The sequence below is a fragment of the Pelmatolapia mariae genome, linkage group LG10_11 (genome assembly GCF_036321145.2).
Source record: "Pelmatolapia mariae isolate MD_Pm_ZW linkage group LG10_11, Pm_UMD_F_2, whole genome shotgun sequence".
Classification (NCBI taxonomy): Eukaryota; Metazoa; Chordata; class Actinopteri; order Cichliformes; family Cichlidae; genus Pelmatolapia; species Pelmatolapia mariae.
In genome coordinates, this window is record NC_086236.1 from 56,768,336 (window position 1) to 56,779,237 (window position 10,902).

The 10,902-nt window shown below is 38.1% G+C and overlaps 3 protein-coding genes across 3 annotated transcripts; all 3 read right to left on the reverse strand.

Moving 5' to 3' along the window:
• Positions 1-1,603: 1,603 nt before the first annotated feature.
• Positions 1,604-3,760, reverse strand: LOC134635466 (rano class II histocompatibility antigen, A beta chain-like). The gene is made up of 6 exons (XM_063484848.1): positions 3,697-3,760; positions 3,270-3,536; positions 2,882-3,163; positions 1,862-1,972; positions 1,758-1,783; positions 1,604-1,659 (listed from the first exon to the last, which is right to left on the reverse strand). Exons 1-6 carry the CDS (start codon positions 3,758-3,760, stop codon positions 1,633-1,635), a joined length of 777 nt encoding a protein of 258 aa, XP_063340918.1. The 3' UTR covers positions 1,604-1,632.
• Positions 3,761-5,619: 1,859 nt separating this feature from the next.
• LOC134635467 (rano class II histocompatibility antigen, A beta chain-like) lies at positions 5,620-7,756 on the reverse strand. The gene is made up of 6 exons (XM_063484849.1): positions 7,660-7,756; positions 7,233-7,499; positions 6,845-7,126; positions 5,950-6,060; positions 5,828-5,853; positions 5,620-5,729 (listed from the first exon to the last, which is right to left on the reverse strand). Exons 1-6 carry the CDS (start codon positions 7,754-7,756, stop codon positions 5,703-5,705), a joined length of 810 nt encoding a protein of 269 aa, XP_063340919.1. The 3' UTR covers positions 5,620-5,702.
• Positions 7,757-8,488: 732 nt separating this feature from the next.
• LOC134635918 (H-2 class II histocompatibility antigen, A-U alpha chain-like) lies at positions 8,489-9,635 on the reverse strand. The gene is made up of 4 exons (XM_063485604.2): positions 9,557-9,635; positions 9,070-9,333; positions 8,703-8,984; positions 8,489-8,616 (listed from the first exon to the last, which is right to left on the reverse strand). The coding sequence occupies exons 1-4, from the start codon at positions 9,633-9,635 to the stop codon at positions 8,489-8,491; spliced, it is 753 nt and encodes a 250-aa protein (XP_063341674.1).
• Positions 9,636-10,902: the final 1,267 nt, after the last annotated feature.

Genomic DNA, 10,902 nt, shown 5'->3' on the forward strand with positions numbered 1-10,902 from the left:
ACAGCACATTATTTTTCACTCAGCAGCCCTTTTATTAGGTATAACTTACTAGTATCGGGTTGCCTTCAGAGCTGCTTTAATGCTCGATGGCACAGATGCCTCAGAGATTTCAGTCTATATTGACATGACAGCATCACACAGTTGCTACAGATGTGTTGGCTAAACAACCACGATGTGAATTTCCTGATCCACCACATCCCAAAGGTGCTCTGTTAGACTGACATCTATTCACTTGGAGGCCCTTTGAGGACAGTGAACTAAATTTAGTGGTCAAGAAACCAGTTTGAGATGATCTCAGCTTTGTGACATGGTGTGTTATCCTGGTGGAAGCAGCCATCAGAATATGGCACACCATGGTCATACTGTTGGAAAAATATCACGAGCATTGTTATACCAGCAGCAGGCTGAACTGTTGATACAATGTAGGGTGGATCCAGGTTTTCATGTTTTTACACCACGTTCTGACTCTACCATCTGAATGTTGCAGCAGAAATCAACTCATAAGACCAGGCAGCAGTTTTCAAGTCTTCTATTGTCCACTTTTGAGTCTGTAAGAACTGTTCCTGTTCTTAGCTGACAGGTGTGGCACTCGGTGTGGTCTTCTGCGACTGCAGTGCTTTTTCTTTTGCAAACCTTGGTTGTATCGAGTGGTTATTTTAGTTACTGAGGCCTTCCTATGAGCCCAAAGCCATTCTGTTCTCAACCTCTAACATCAGCAAAACATTTAAACCCAAAGAACTGGCGCTGATTGGATATTTTCTCTTTTTCAGACCATCCTCTGTAAAACCCTAGACACGGGTGGAAAAATCTCAGTACATCAATAGTTTTTGAAGTACTCCAGTCTGGCACCAACAACCATGTCATGTTCAAGTTGGTTAAATCACCTTTCTCCCTTTTGATTTGACCATGTTTACATGCCTAAGTGCATTAAGGTGCTGCCATGTGATTAGCTAATTAAATATTTGTTTTATGGGAGCAGTTAAATGGATGTACCTAATGAAATGGCCTGTGAATGTATGTCCTCAACCATACATGGATGGAATGTTTAAGCAAATGCAAGTGTGATATTTATTATCAGTAGGTAAATGACATTAATGCAGAAAATTGATTTACCATCCACACCAGGGTAGCTGGGATAGAAAGACAGGATGACATATGTGTTTGTTACACAGACTAGATAAACATGAATTTGAATAATTACACGTTTTCTCTGCAATGTCTAAATGTTATGCCCTTACTGCCCATTTCCTGTTTCCACCCAGCAGTGCTTTACAGCTGCCATTTTCGACATGTGCTGAAGGTTTACCTGCATTAACTGATTTTTGGCCACTTGAGGGCGGTAGAGTAAGCTAAAAATAAAAACAAACCCCATCATATTACATTCACTTTTTCAATTCTTCTTTCCAAAATAAAGCAGACAGGAAACAGCACACAGCTGTTTGCTGGTGGAAGCTCAGCTGATGTGATGCAGAGTTTGGATCAAGTTTACAGTGTGAGGAGAAAATGTGGATGATGTGAGTCTCTGTGTGTCTGTGAAAAGCTCAGGCAGCAGTTTAAAGACAAGCAAGACGGCCACAACATTTTACATAATCGGAACCAAATTCTCAGTGAAATCCAAAAGGCTGCTCTGACTCAAAGTGTGTCATCGGGGTATAAAACCTGCAGAAAAAAGAAAAACAGATTTATTATAGTCTGGTAGATGTTTCCACATATGTTTCAAAGTGATGGAAAAATAACTGTTAAATATAAACATCTACCTCGGTTGTTGACACCACGACCCGCCCTGCAGAAAGGTTCAACATTTTTATCATAAAATCTTATCACAAGTACTGTTTTATGTTTATTAGTACGAATCTCTCACCACTGGATTTCTTCTTGTAGTAAATGAGCCCAGCAACTGAAAACACCAAACCCAGCAGCAGCCCTGCTGCACCAACAGCAATCTTATCTCTCCCTGAGTCAGGCGATGGTTCTGAAAACACATTTATCATCACCAGCAGATTACATCTACATATTTTACACTGACATATATTGAATATATGAATCATGAGTCAATTTGATGACACTACTTTTATATTATTAATAACTCTAAAGTGCATTAGACTACAATGTGTTGTACATTCATGCAGTATTTTATTAATCTTCCTCATGTGGATGGCCAGTTTAGAAGTACCAGCTGACCTACAGTAACATGCCTGTCTTTGGACTTTAGGAGGAAGCTGGAGTAACTAGAGGAAGCCCACACACGCACAGGGAGAAACTGCATACAGAAAGGCCTGGCCAACCAGGAGTTTTAAACCAGGAACCTGCTTGCTGTGAGGTGACAGTGTTAACCACATCACCACTATGTCGCTAAATCCTCTCAGCCGTTTTTAATGTGTGGCAAAATCAGCCTTCTACTCTGTGAATTCCTCGTTGATGTTCTCTCATAAAGTGTCAAAGGAATACATACTGAAAAATGTTGATTGTGTAGATCCAACAATAAAGCAAAGTCACATTTGAATGATTATCAGTTATGACTGAAAATAAAGAAATACAGGTAGAAAAATGTACTTAAATCATTTGGAGTAAATGTAAGTGGAATTTACTTATTATTAAGTAAATTTGCTTTAAGTTAACATGTCCAAAATAGCATGAAACACCTTTTATAACATCTCTTGTCTTAGGCTTAAATCTTCAAGTTTCTTGTTTTTACGCAAACAAAAAACAGAAAACTTGCATCTGGTTCAGTTGCATTTAGTATCAGCTAACTATATTTTATGTTTAAGATCTCACTGAGTTGATTTAGGTGTGCAAACCTGTAAAATAAAGTAACTAATGAAATACTGTGTAATTTTCTAATCTAAAGCTCAGATACAGGTGGCATTAAATACTCTCCTACCCCAGTCATATATCATGGGCTTCATGAGGCTTGCATGCTCCACCATGCATGAGATTTTTTCCTCAGGTGTGGGTGTATACTCCAAGAAGGAATGGATCTGGTAGAGCCAGTTTCCATTTGGCAGCTCCTCAGTGGAAGTCACATCAGTTGTTGTCTGCTTTCCGTCTCTGAGCCACGTTAGTTTGATTTGTTTTGGGTAGAAGTTGTACGCAGTGCAGACGAGCATGCTTGGATGTCTGCTGTCTGCTGCATCCACAGACCTCAGCCAAACGTAGGGCTCGACTAGAGGAAACATCCAAGTCATTAAAACAAAACTTGACTTTCTTTGTAGACAGAAAGAAAGAGAGACAGTTTCGAGATAATTGCTGTGATGTTTTGTGAAAATTACCTGAATTCTGGAGCTCATCATAAATCAGTGGGACATTTCTTTTGCAAAGGTTTGATTTCCATACCTCATGTTTCATAAAGCCCTCATCACCGTTGAGCTTATCTGCAACTTTTATTCCGTTCTTTGTGTAACCGACTACTTTCCCCACACTGCTGTTGTATTGGCCTTCTAGCACCTTATTAAAGTAAAACTGCTCCACGTACATGGCATCGTGGCCGTCAGGGGAAGCAAACTGGCAATGAGCAATATAATATCCAAAGAGAGCGCCTGAAAAATGTTTTCCAACAAACAGTAGTTAATATGGCTAGTTAAATGTATATCCTATCATCACACATCACATCCTAAAGCTAAACAGATAGCTGCTAAGTAGGTATTTGAGTCTGTTGTATCACTTTGATCAGCAGTATAAATAAAAAGTCTAACTTACCTTCTGCTGAAAAGACCAGAAACAGCACGAGGAAAGGAAGAAAACTGTGAGTATGAGACATCATATTGTAGCGAGGTAACTGAATGGCATCACACCTAGACAACAGTGGTTAAAGTTGGCACTGAGTTGTAAAAATCAGGAAGTTGAGTTCCTGAAATGTATTGTTTTGATTTCAGTGCTCATATTATCAGTGGGTCTCATTTACCTCCTCAGTTATTTCGCATAAAGATTACTGATGCGAAAAAAAGAAGTAAAAAATACATTTGGTTAAAAATCCGGAAGTAAAGATTTTGAACGAGCATTTTTTTTTCATGGTGCCACTTCAGTCAAATGGAGAACTCAGGATTTATATATTTTCTAAGTGTAATTTATAAAACAAAACAAAACATTACACATTACTAGTAAAACAAATTTTGTATTACTAGATTACAGTACTTGTGTAAACCACAAAGAGAAACACACAGAATACAAAAAGCTTTGAATCACTTTATCATGGTTTTGTATAAAATTTAGTGTTGGCTAAACAACCATGATGTGAATTTCCTGATCCACCACATCCTAAATTTGCTCTGTTGGAGTGACATCTATTTACTTGGAGGCCCTTTGAGGACAGTGAACTAAATTTAGTGGTCAAGAAACCATTTTGAGATGATCTCAGCTTTGTGACAATGTTGTATTATCCTGGTGGAAGCAGCCATCAGAAGATGGTACACCATGGTCATAATGTTAAGAAGACACCACAAGCATTGTTACACCACCAGCAAGCTGAACTGTTGATACAAGGTAGGGTGAATGCAGGTTTTCATGTTTTTTACACCACGGTCTGACTCTACCATCTGAATGTTGCAGCAGAAATCAACTCATCAGACCAGGCAGCAGTTTTCAAATCTTCTATTGTCCACTTTTGAGTCTGTAAGAACTGTTCCTGTTCTTAGCTGACAGGTGTGGTACTCAGTGTGGTCTTCTGCTGGTGCAGTGCTTTTTCTTTTTTCTTTTTTCTTTTGCAAACCTTGGTTGTATCTAGTGGTTATTTTAGTTACTGAGGCCTTCCTATGAGCCCAAAGCCATTCTGCTCTAACCTCTGACATCAGCAAAACATTTAAACTCAAAGAACTGCCACTGATGGGATATTTTCTCTTTTTCAGACCATCCTCTGTAAAACCCTAGACACAGGTGGAAAAATCTCAGTACATCAATAGTTTTTGAAGTACTCCAGTCTGGCACCAACAACCATGTCATTTTTAAGTTTGTTAAATCACCTGCCTCCCTTTTGATTTGACCATGTTTACATGCCTAAGTGCATTAAGGTGCTGCCATGTGATTAGCTAATTAAATATTTCTGTTACCAAGCAGTTAAATGGATGTACCTAAAGAAATGGCCTGTGAATGTATGTCCTCAACCATACATGGATGGAATGTTTAAGCAAACACAAGTGTTATATTTATTATAACTAGTTAAACGACATTAATGCAGAAAATTGATTTACCATCCACACCAGGGTAGCTGGGATAGAAAGACAGGATGACATATGTGTTTGTTACACAGACTAGATAAACATGAATTTGAATAATTACACGTTTTCTCTGCAATGTCTAAATGTTATGCCCTTACTGCCCATTTCCTGTTTCCACCCAGCAGTGCTTTACAGCTGCCATTTTCGACATGTGCTGAAGGTTTACCTGCATTAACTGATTTTTGGCCACTTGAGGGCGGTAGAGTAAGCTAAAAATAAAAACAAACCCCATCATATTACATTCACTTTTTCAATTCTTCTTTCCAAAATAAAGCAGACAGGAAACAGCACACAGCTGTTTGCTGGTGGAAGCTCAGCTGATGTGATGCAGAGTTTGGATCAAGTTTACAGTGTGAGGAGAAAATGTGGATGACGTGAGTCTCTGTGTGTCTGTGAAAAGCTCAGATGGCAGTTTAAAGACAAGCAAGACGGCCACAGCATTTTATGTAATCGGAATCAAATTCTCAGTGAAATCCAAAAGGCTGCTCTGACTCAAAGTGTGTCATCGGGGTATAAAACCTGCAGAAAAAAGAAAAACAGATTTATTATAGTCTGGTAGATGTTTCCACATATGTTTCAAAGTGATGGAAAAATAACTGTTAAATATAAACATCTACCTCGGTTGTTGACACCACGACCCGCCCTGCAGAAAGGTTCAACATTTTTATAAATAGATCTTATCAGTAGATGTTGTCATCACACAAGTACTGTTTTATGTTTATTAGACAGAATCTCTCACCACTGGATTTCTTCTTGTAGTAAATGAGCCCAGCAACTGAAAACACCAAACCCAGCAGCAGCCCTGCTGCACCAACAGCAATCTTATCTCTCCCTGAGTCAGGCGATGGTTCTGAAAACAGATTTACATCTACATATTTTACACTGATGTTTAATAAATACATTTATGAATCTTTCACTTTTCTGATCAGATAATCCTTTTTCTAATGACTACAGAGTCCTTTGATGTCGTAATGTAATGTATTCACATTTAGATGACACTTCTTTTATATTATTAATAACTCTAAAGTGCATTAGACTACAATGTGTTATACATTCATGCAGTATTTTGTTAATCTTCCTTACGTGGATGGCCAGTTTAGAAGTGCGAGTTGACCTAGAGTAACATGCTTGTCTTTGGACTTTAGGAGGAAGCTGGTGTAAGCAGAGGAAGCCCACACACGCACAGGGAAAAAATGCAAACTGCATACAGAAAGGCCTGGCCAACCAGGAGTTTCAAACCAGGAACCTGCTTGCTGTGAGGTGACAGTGTTAACCACATCACTGCTATGACGCTAAATCCTCTTGGTCTTTTTTGATGTATGGCAGCATGGGCCTTTTACTCTGTGAATTCCTCGTTGGTGTTCTCTCATAAAATTTCAAAGGAATGCATGCTGGAAAATGTGGATATATCCACAAAGAAAGCAATGTCACATTTGAATGATAATCAGTTATGACCGTAAAAATACAGAAATACAGGTAGAAAAATGTACTTAAATGATTTGGAGTAAATGTAACTGACATTTACTTATTATTAAGTTAAGTGGCTTTAGGTAAACATGTCCAAAATAGCATGAAATACTGTGTAATTTTCCAATCTAAAGCTCAGATACAGGTGGCATTAAATACTCTCCTACCCCAGTCATATATCATGGGCTTCATGAGGCTTGCATGCTCCACCATGCATGAGATTTTTTCCTCAGGTGTGGGTGTATACTCCAAGTAGGAATGGATCTGGTAGAGCCAGTTTCCATTTGGCAGCTCCTCAGTGGAAGTCACATCAGTTGTTGTCTGCTTTCCGTCCCTGAGCCACGTTAGTTTGATTTGTTTTGGGTAGAAGTTGTACGCAGTGCAGACGAGCATGCTTGGACGTCTGCTGTCTGCTGCATCCACAGACCTCAGCCAAACGTAGGGCTCGACTAGAGGAAACATCCAAGTCATTAAAACAAAACTTGACTTTCTATGTAGACTGAAAGAAAGAGAGACAGTTTCGAGATAATTGCTGTGATGTTTTGTGAAAATTACCTGAATTCTGGAGCCCATCGTAAAACATTTGGACATTTCTCTTGCAAAGGTTTGATTTCCATACCTCATGTTTCATAAAGCCCTGGTCACCGTTGAGTTTATCTGCAAATTCTATTCCCTTCTTTGTGTAACCGACTACTTTCCCCACACTGCTGTTGTATTGGCATTCTAGCACCTTATTAAAGTAAAACTGCTCCACGTACATGGCATCGTGGCCGTCAGGGGAAGTAAACTGGCAATGAGCAATATAATATCCAAAGAGAGCGCCTGAAAAATGTTTTCCAACAAACAGTAGTTAATATGGCTAGTTAAATGTATATCCTATCATCACACATCACATCCTACAGCTAAACAGATAGCTGCTAAGTAGGTATTTGAGTCTGTTGTATCACTTTGATCAGCAGTATAAATAAAAAGTCTAACTTACCTTCTGTTGAAAAGACCAGAAACAGCACGAGGAAAGGAAAAAAACTGTGAGTATGAGACATGCTGTCTGGTAAATAAGAGCAGGGTGACTGAATCATCACACCTAGACAACAGTAGTTAAAGTTGGCACTGAGTTGTAAAAATCAGGAAGTTGAGATCCCGAAATGTATTGTTTTGATTTCAGTGCTTATATTGTCACTGGGTACCTCCCCAGTTATTTTGCAAAAAATCTCAGATTACTGATGGGGGAAAAAAAAGAAGTAAAAAATACATTTGGTTAAAAATCAGGGAAGTAAAGATTTTGAACCAGCATTTTTTCTCATGGTGCCACTTCAGTCAAATTGAGTGCTCAGAATTTTTTTTGATCATGACTAATACAACAAAACAAAACATTACACATTACTAGTAAAACAAGTTTTGTATTGGTAGATTATAGTATTTATGTAAAACACAAAAAGAAACACAGAATACAAAAAGCTTTGAATCACTTTATCATGTTTTTGTATAAAAAATGTAATTAAATATATGTATATGCAAAGTATAAAAAAAACAACAGTTATAGTTTAATAAGAAGCACAATCTCTACAAGTTATGTGGTTAATATATCAAAGAAGACAAAATCAAAAATACAACTGATTTACATGATGTACATCGAAGTTTATTAAACACTGTACCTGTACACATTGTACAAACTCACATTTAGTCTCTATCACATGTTGAGTTACTGCATTTGTTTTGTGTGTGTTAACTTTATTTGCTTTAAATGGTACTGTGCAGAAATAACATAGTGTTTGTTTATCATATGCTGACTATATTTAACCGCACAGAAGTTACTGTCGTTGGTGTCCCTTTACAAAGAAAAATACTCCGACTGTGACTCCCAGTAAGCCCAGACTCAATCCCACTCCACAGAAAATAACTGGTCCAAGACTTTGATCACTGTTCATGAGCTCAGCTTCTGTAGAGAAAGTTAAAGACAATATAAGTCATTACAGACACAATGAAATTCTTGTTTTTAGTGACTTCATAAGGTCAAATATTTACCCCAGATTCTTGTTTGGGGTGTCTCCAGTGCCGAGTGCTCCACAGTGCAGCTGTAAAAGTCTCCTTCACTCGGTGTGAATGTCAGAGTGGAAAACTGGTGGAAGGTTTGATCTTTATTAGGGAAATATCGACTGACTGACACCCCCGTTGGCACCGGATGGCCATTTTTGGTCCAAGTAACATTGATGGAAGGTGGGTAGAAATGATTCACAAAGCAGATCAGGCTGTTTTCTACTCCCAGCTCAACTTTGTCAGAAGAGAAGAGGACAATCTCTGGAGGGTCTAGAGGAGGTAAAAACACAACTAAACTTTCCTCAGCATTTTCTCAATCATGTCTGTACAGAGATTGATGCTGAGGTTGATTTACCTTTTTCTTCTGGCAGATACTTCTCTTCCATTGCAGCAATTTTTGTAATTAGTAAACACCAGTTCCTGTTGTCCAAAGCATCTTTAAGGATACTCAAACCCACCAAAACATGACTCGGATCGGGAAAAATAAAATTGGGAACAGTGTAGACAATCTCTTTTTTTGGGAAATCGGCATATAAAAACTCTTCGCCATCAAACTCAAACTGAACCTCTGTCAGGCCTTGGACAAAACAGCCCACTACGTAGGTCATTTCATGGGGAACTGAAAAACAAAACTGTAGTTACAACAGAAAAGTATAGATGTCAAGTCATATGATTGCAAATATGTACAGTTTATGTCTAATAATGTCTTTTCAGGCATTTGCATTTTTGAGTAACAGAAACAAAAAATTACTCTGGGTGCTTAACATGTCTCAACTAGCACATGAACTGCATGTTCCAGAACAAAGAAGTTGCAATAGATTGTTAGCTTAAAACTTACTTACTCTGTGAGAAGACACAGAAGTTGTTGAGTATGAGGATTAAGAGAGCAGCGTGCTTCATATCTGTTGTGTGATGTGACATCAGTGACAGCAGACTGAGTGGTTCAGTATTGGTTTTAGCTTTACCACTGCTGCCAACAGGGAACTTTACAGTGAGTCATATGACCAGAACAGGTCCTGGGGTGGAGTAAAACAAAGGAGTAACTGGAGAAAATTCCAATTAAATTTGTTCTGTGAGCTGTTCTTTGTGGATTTAACCAACTGAATTCAAGAAGATATAGGCAGAACCCTATGGCTGATTTCCTGCCACTACGCACTATAAAGCCAATATAACAGGTAGAATTTAGTGAGTGTAAATAAGACCCTAGATGTGATCACTCCAACATAGTGCACGATTATAAACCTGATCCACAGTAGTCCTTTGAACAACACAAAGTTAGCATACTTTAATTTGTTTTGCAAGACATTTCACATTAAACATAGTCAACACATCATGTATGAATCCAACATCTGATTTTAAAAATCAAAATTTTTTTTGATTAACCTACTTAATCAAATTTCACTTGTGGACCTGGGCTTTTTTTTTATAATCTCTCACCTTCTTCTTTCATCCTCCCCTTCCTACATGTTTCTCCATCTCTGAACGCGACACATTGGCATTTTTGTCTCCTTGGGAAATACTTTACTGTGACAAACTGCAAAGAAACAGTTTGTTTGTTCGCTCATATTTGTTGAGGTCTTTGAAAATTTGCATTTGAAATTACATGACAAAATGTGACTCCATTTATGCTGACATACCAATGCAACTTTATATAAAGATAGCTAGACAGAAAGAGAGGGGGGGGGGGATTCTTATTACATAAACGTGGCAATAAAGAAAGCAAAAAGCAAAGGCAACTGCAAGTTTCTCGGGAAAACAACAGCTACATTTATCCTCTGTTTAATTTCCTTATACTAGACTTCCTCTACTATACTAAGATTTCAAAAATTATTTTAGTTTCAGACTGGTTCAACTGCTTTATTTATCAGAATTACCGAGGGTGTGTCTGTCTGGAGTCTGTTGTGATCTGGGTAACTGATCTAACCAGGTGTCCCAACTGTTTCTCCACATTTGATCTTTACTTTTTGTTTCCTACAGTTTGTCCTGTCAGGTTTTGGCTGAATAATTAGCTATAAAATCAAATGTAAAGTTAGGATACAGCTTTATCTGATCAAAGTTCTTGCTGGCTAAACGAACACTGACAAAATGTATAGATTTAATCTCAAACTTTATTCTTTCTTTGATGTGATGATGCCAAAGTGGCACAAACTGATCAAATTGCTCTGTTTTTTGTCCTGTTTTTATATGT

What these genes read in the sequence shown, in the direction of transcription:
- LOC134635466 (XM_063484848.1), bottom strand. Translation starts at nt 3,760, where the DNA reads ATGATGTCTCATACTCACAGTTTTCTTCCTTTCCTCGTGCTGTTTCTG. An exon ending in TGATGAGCTCCAGAATTCAG is followed by an intron (nt 3,164 to 3,269) that starts GTAATTTTCACA and finishes TGTTTCCTCTAG; the next exon opens with TCGAGCCCTACGTTTGGCTG. An exon ending in TCGTGGTGTCAACAACCGAG is followed by an intron (nt 1,660 to 1,757) that starts GTAGATGTTTAT and finishes TTTTTTCTGCAG; the next exon opens with GTTTTATACCCCGATGACAC.
- LOC134635467 (XM_063484849.1), bottom strand. Translation starts at nt 7,756, where the DNA reads ATGATTCAGTCACCCTGCTCTTATTTACCAGACAGCATGTCTCATACT. An exon ending in CTACAAGAAGAAATCCAGTG is followed by an intron (nt 5,854 to 5,949) that starts GTGAGAGATTCT and finishes ACCTTTCTGCAG; the next exon opens with GGCGGGTCGTGGTGTCAACA. An exon ending in TCGTGGTGTCAACAACCGAG is followed by an intron (nt 5,730 to 5,827) that starts GTAGATGTTTAT and finishes TTTTTTCTGCAG; the next exon opens with GTTTTATACCCCGATGACAC.
- LOC134635918 (XM_063485604.2), bottom strand. Translation starts at nt 9,635, where the DNA reads ATGTCACATCACACAACAGATATGAAGCACGCTGCTCTCTTAATCCTC. An exon ending in GTATCTGCCAGAAGAAAAAG is followed by an intron (nt 8,985 to 9,069) that starts GTAAATCAACCT and finishes TACCTCCTCTAG; the next exon opens with ACCCTCCAGAGATTGTCCTC. An exon ending in ACCCCAAACAAGAATCTGGG is followed by an intron (nt 8,617 to 8,702) that starts GTAAATATTTGA and finishes CTTTCTCTACAG; the next exon opens with AAGCTGAGCTCATGAACAGT.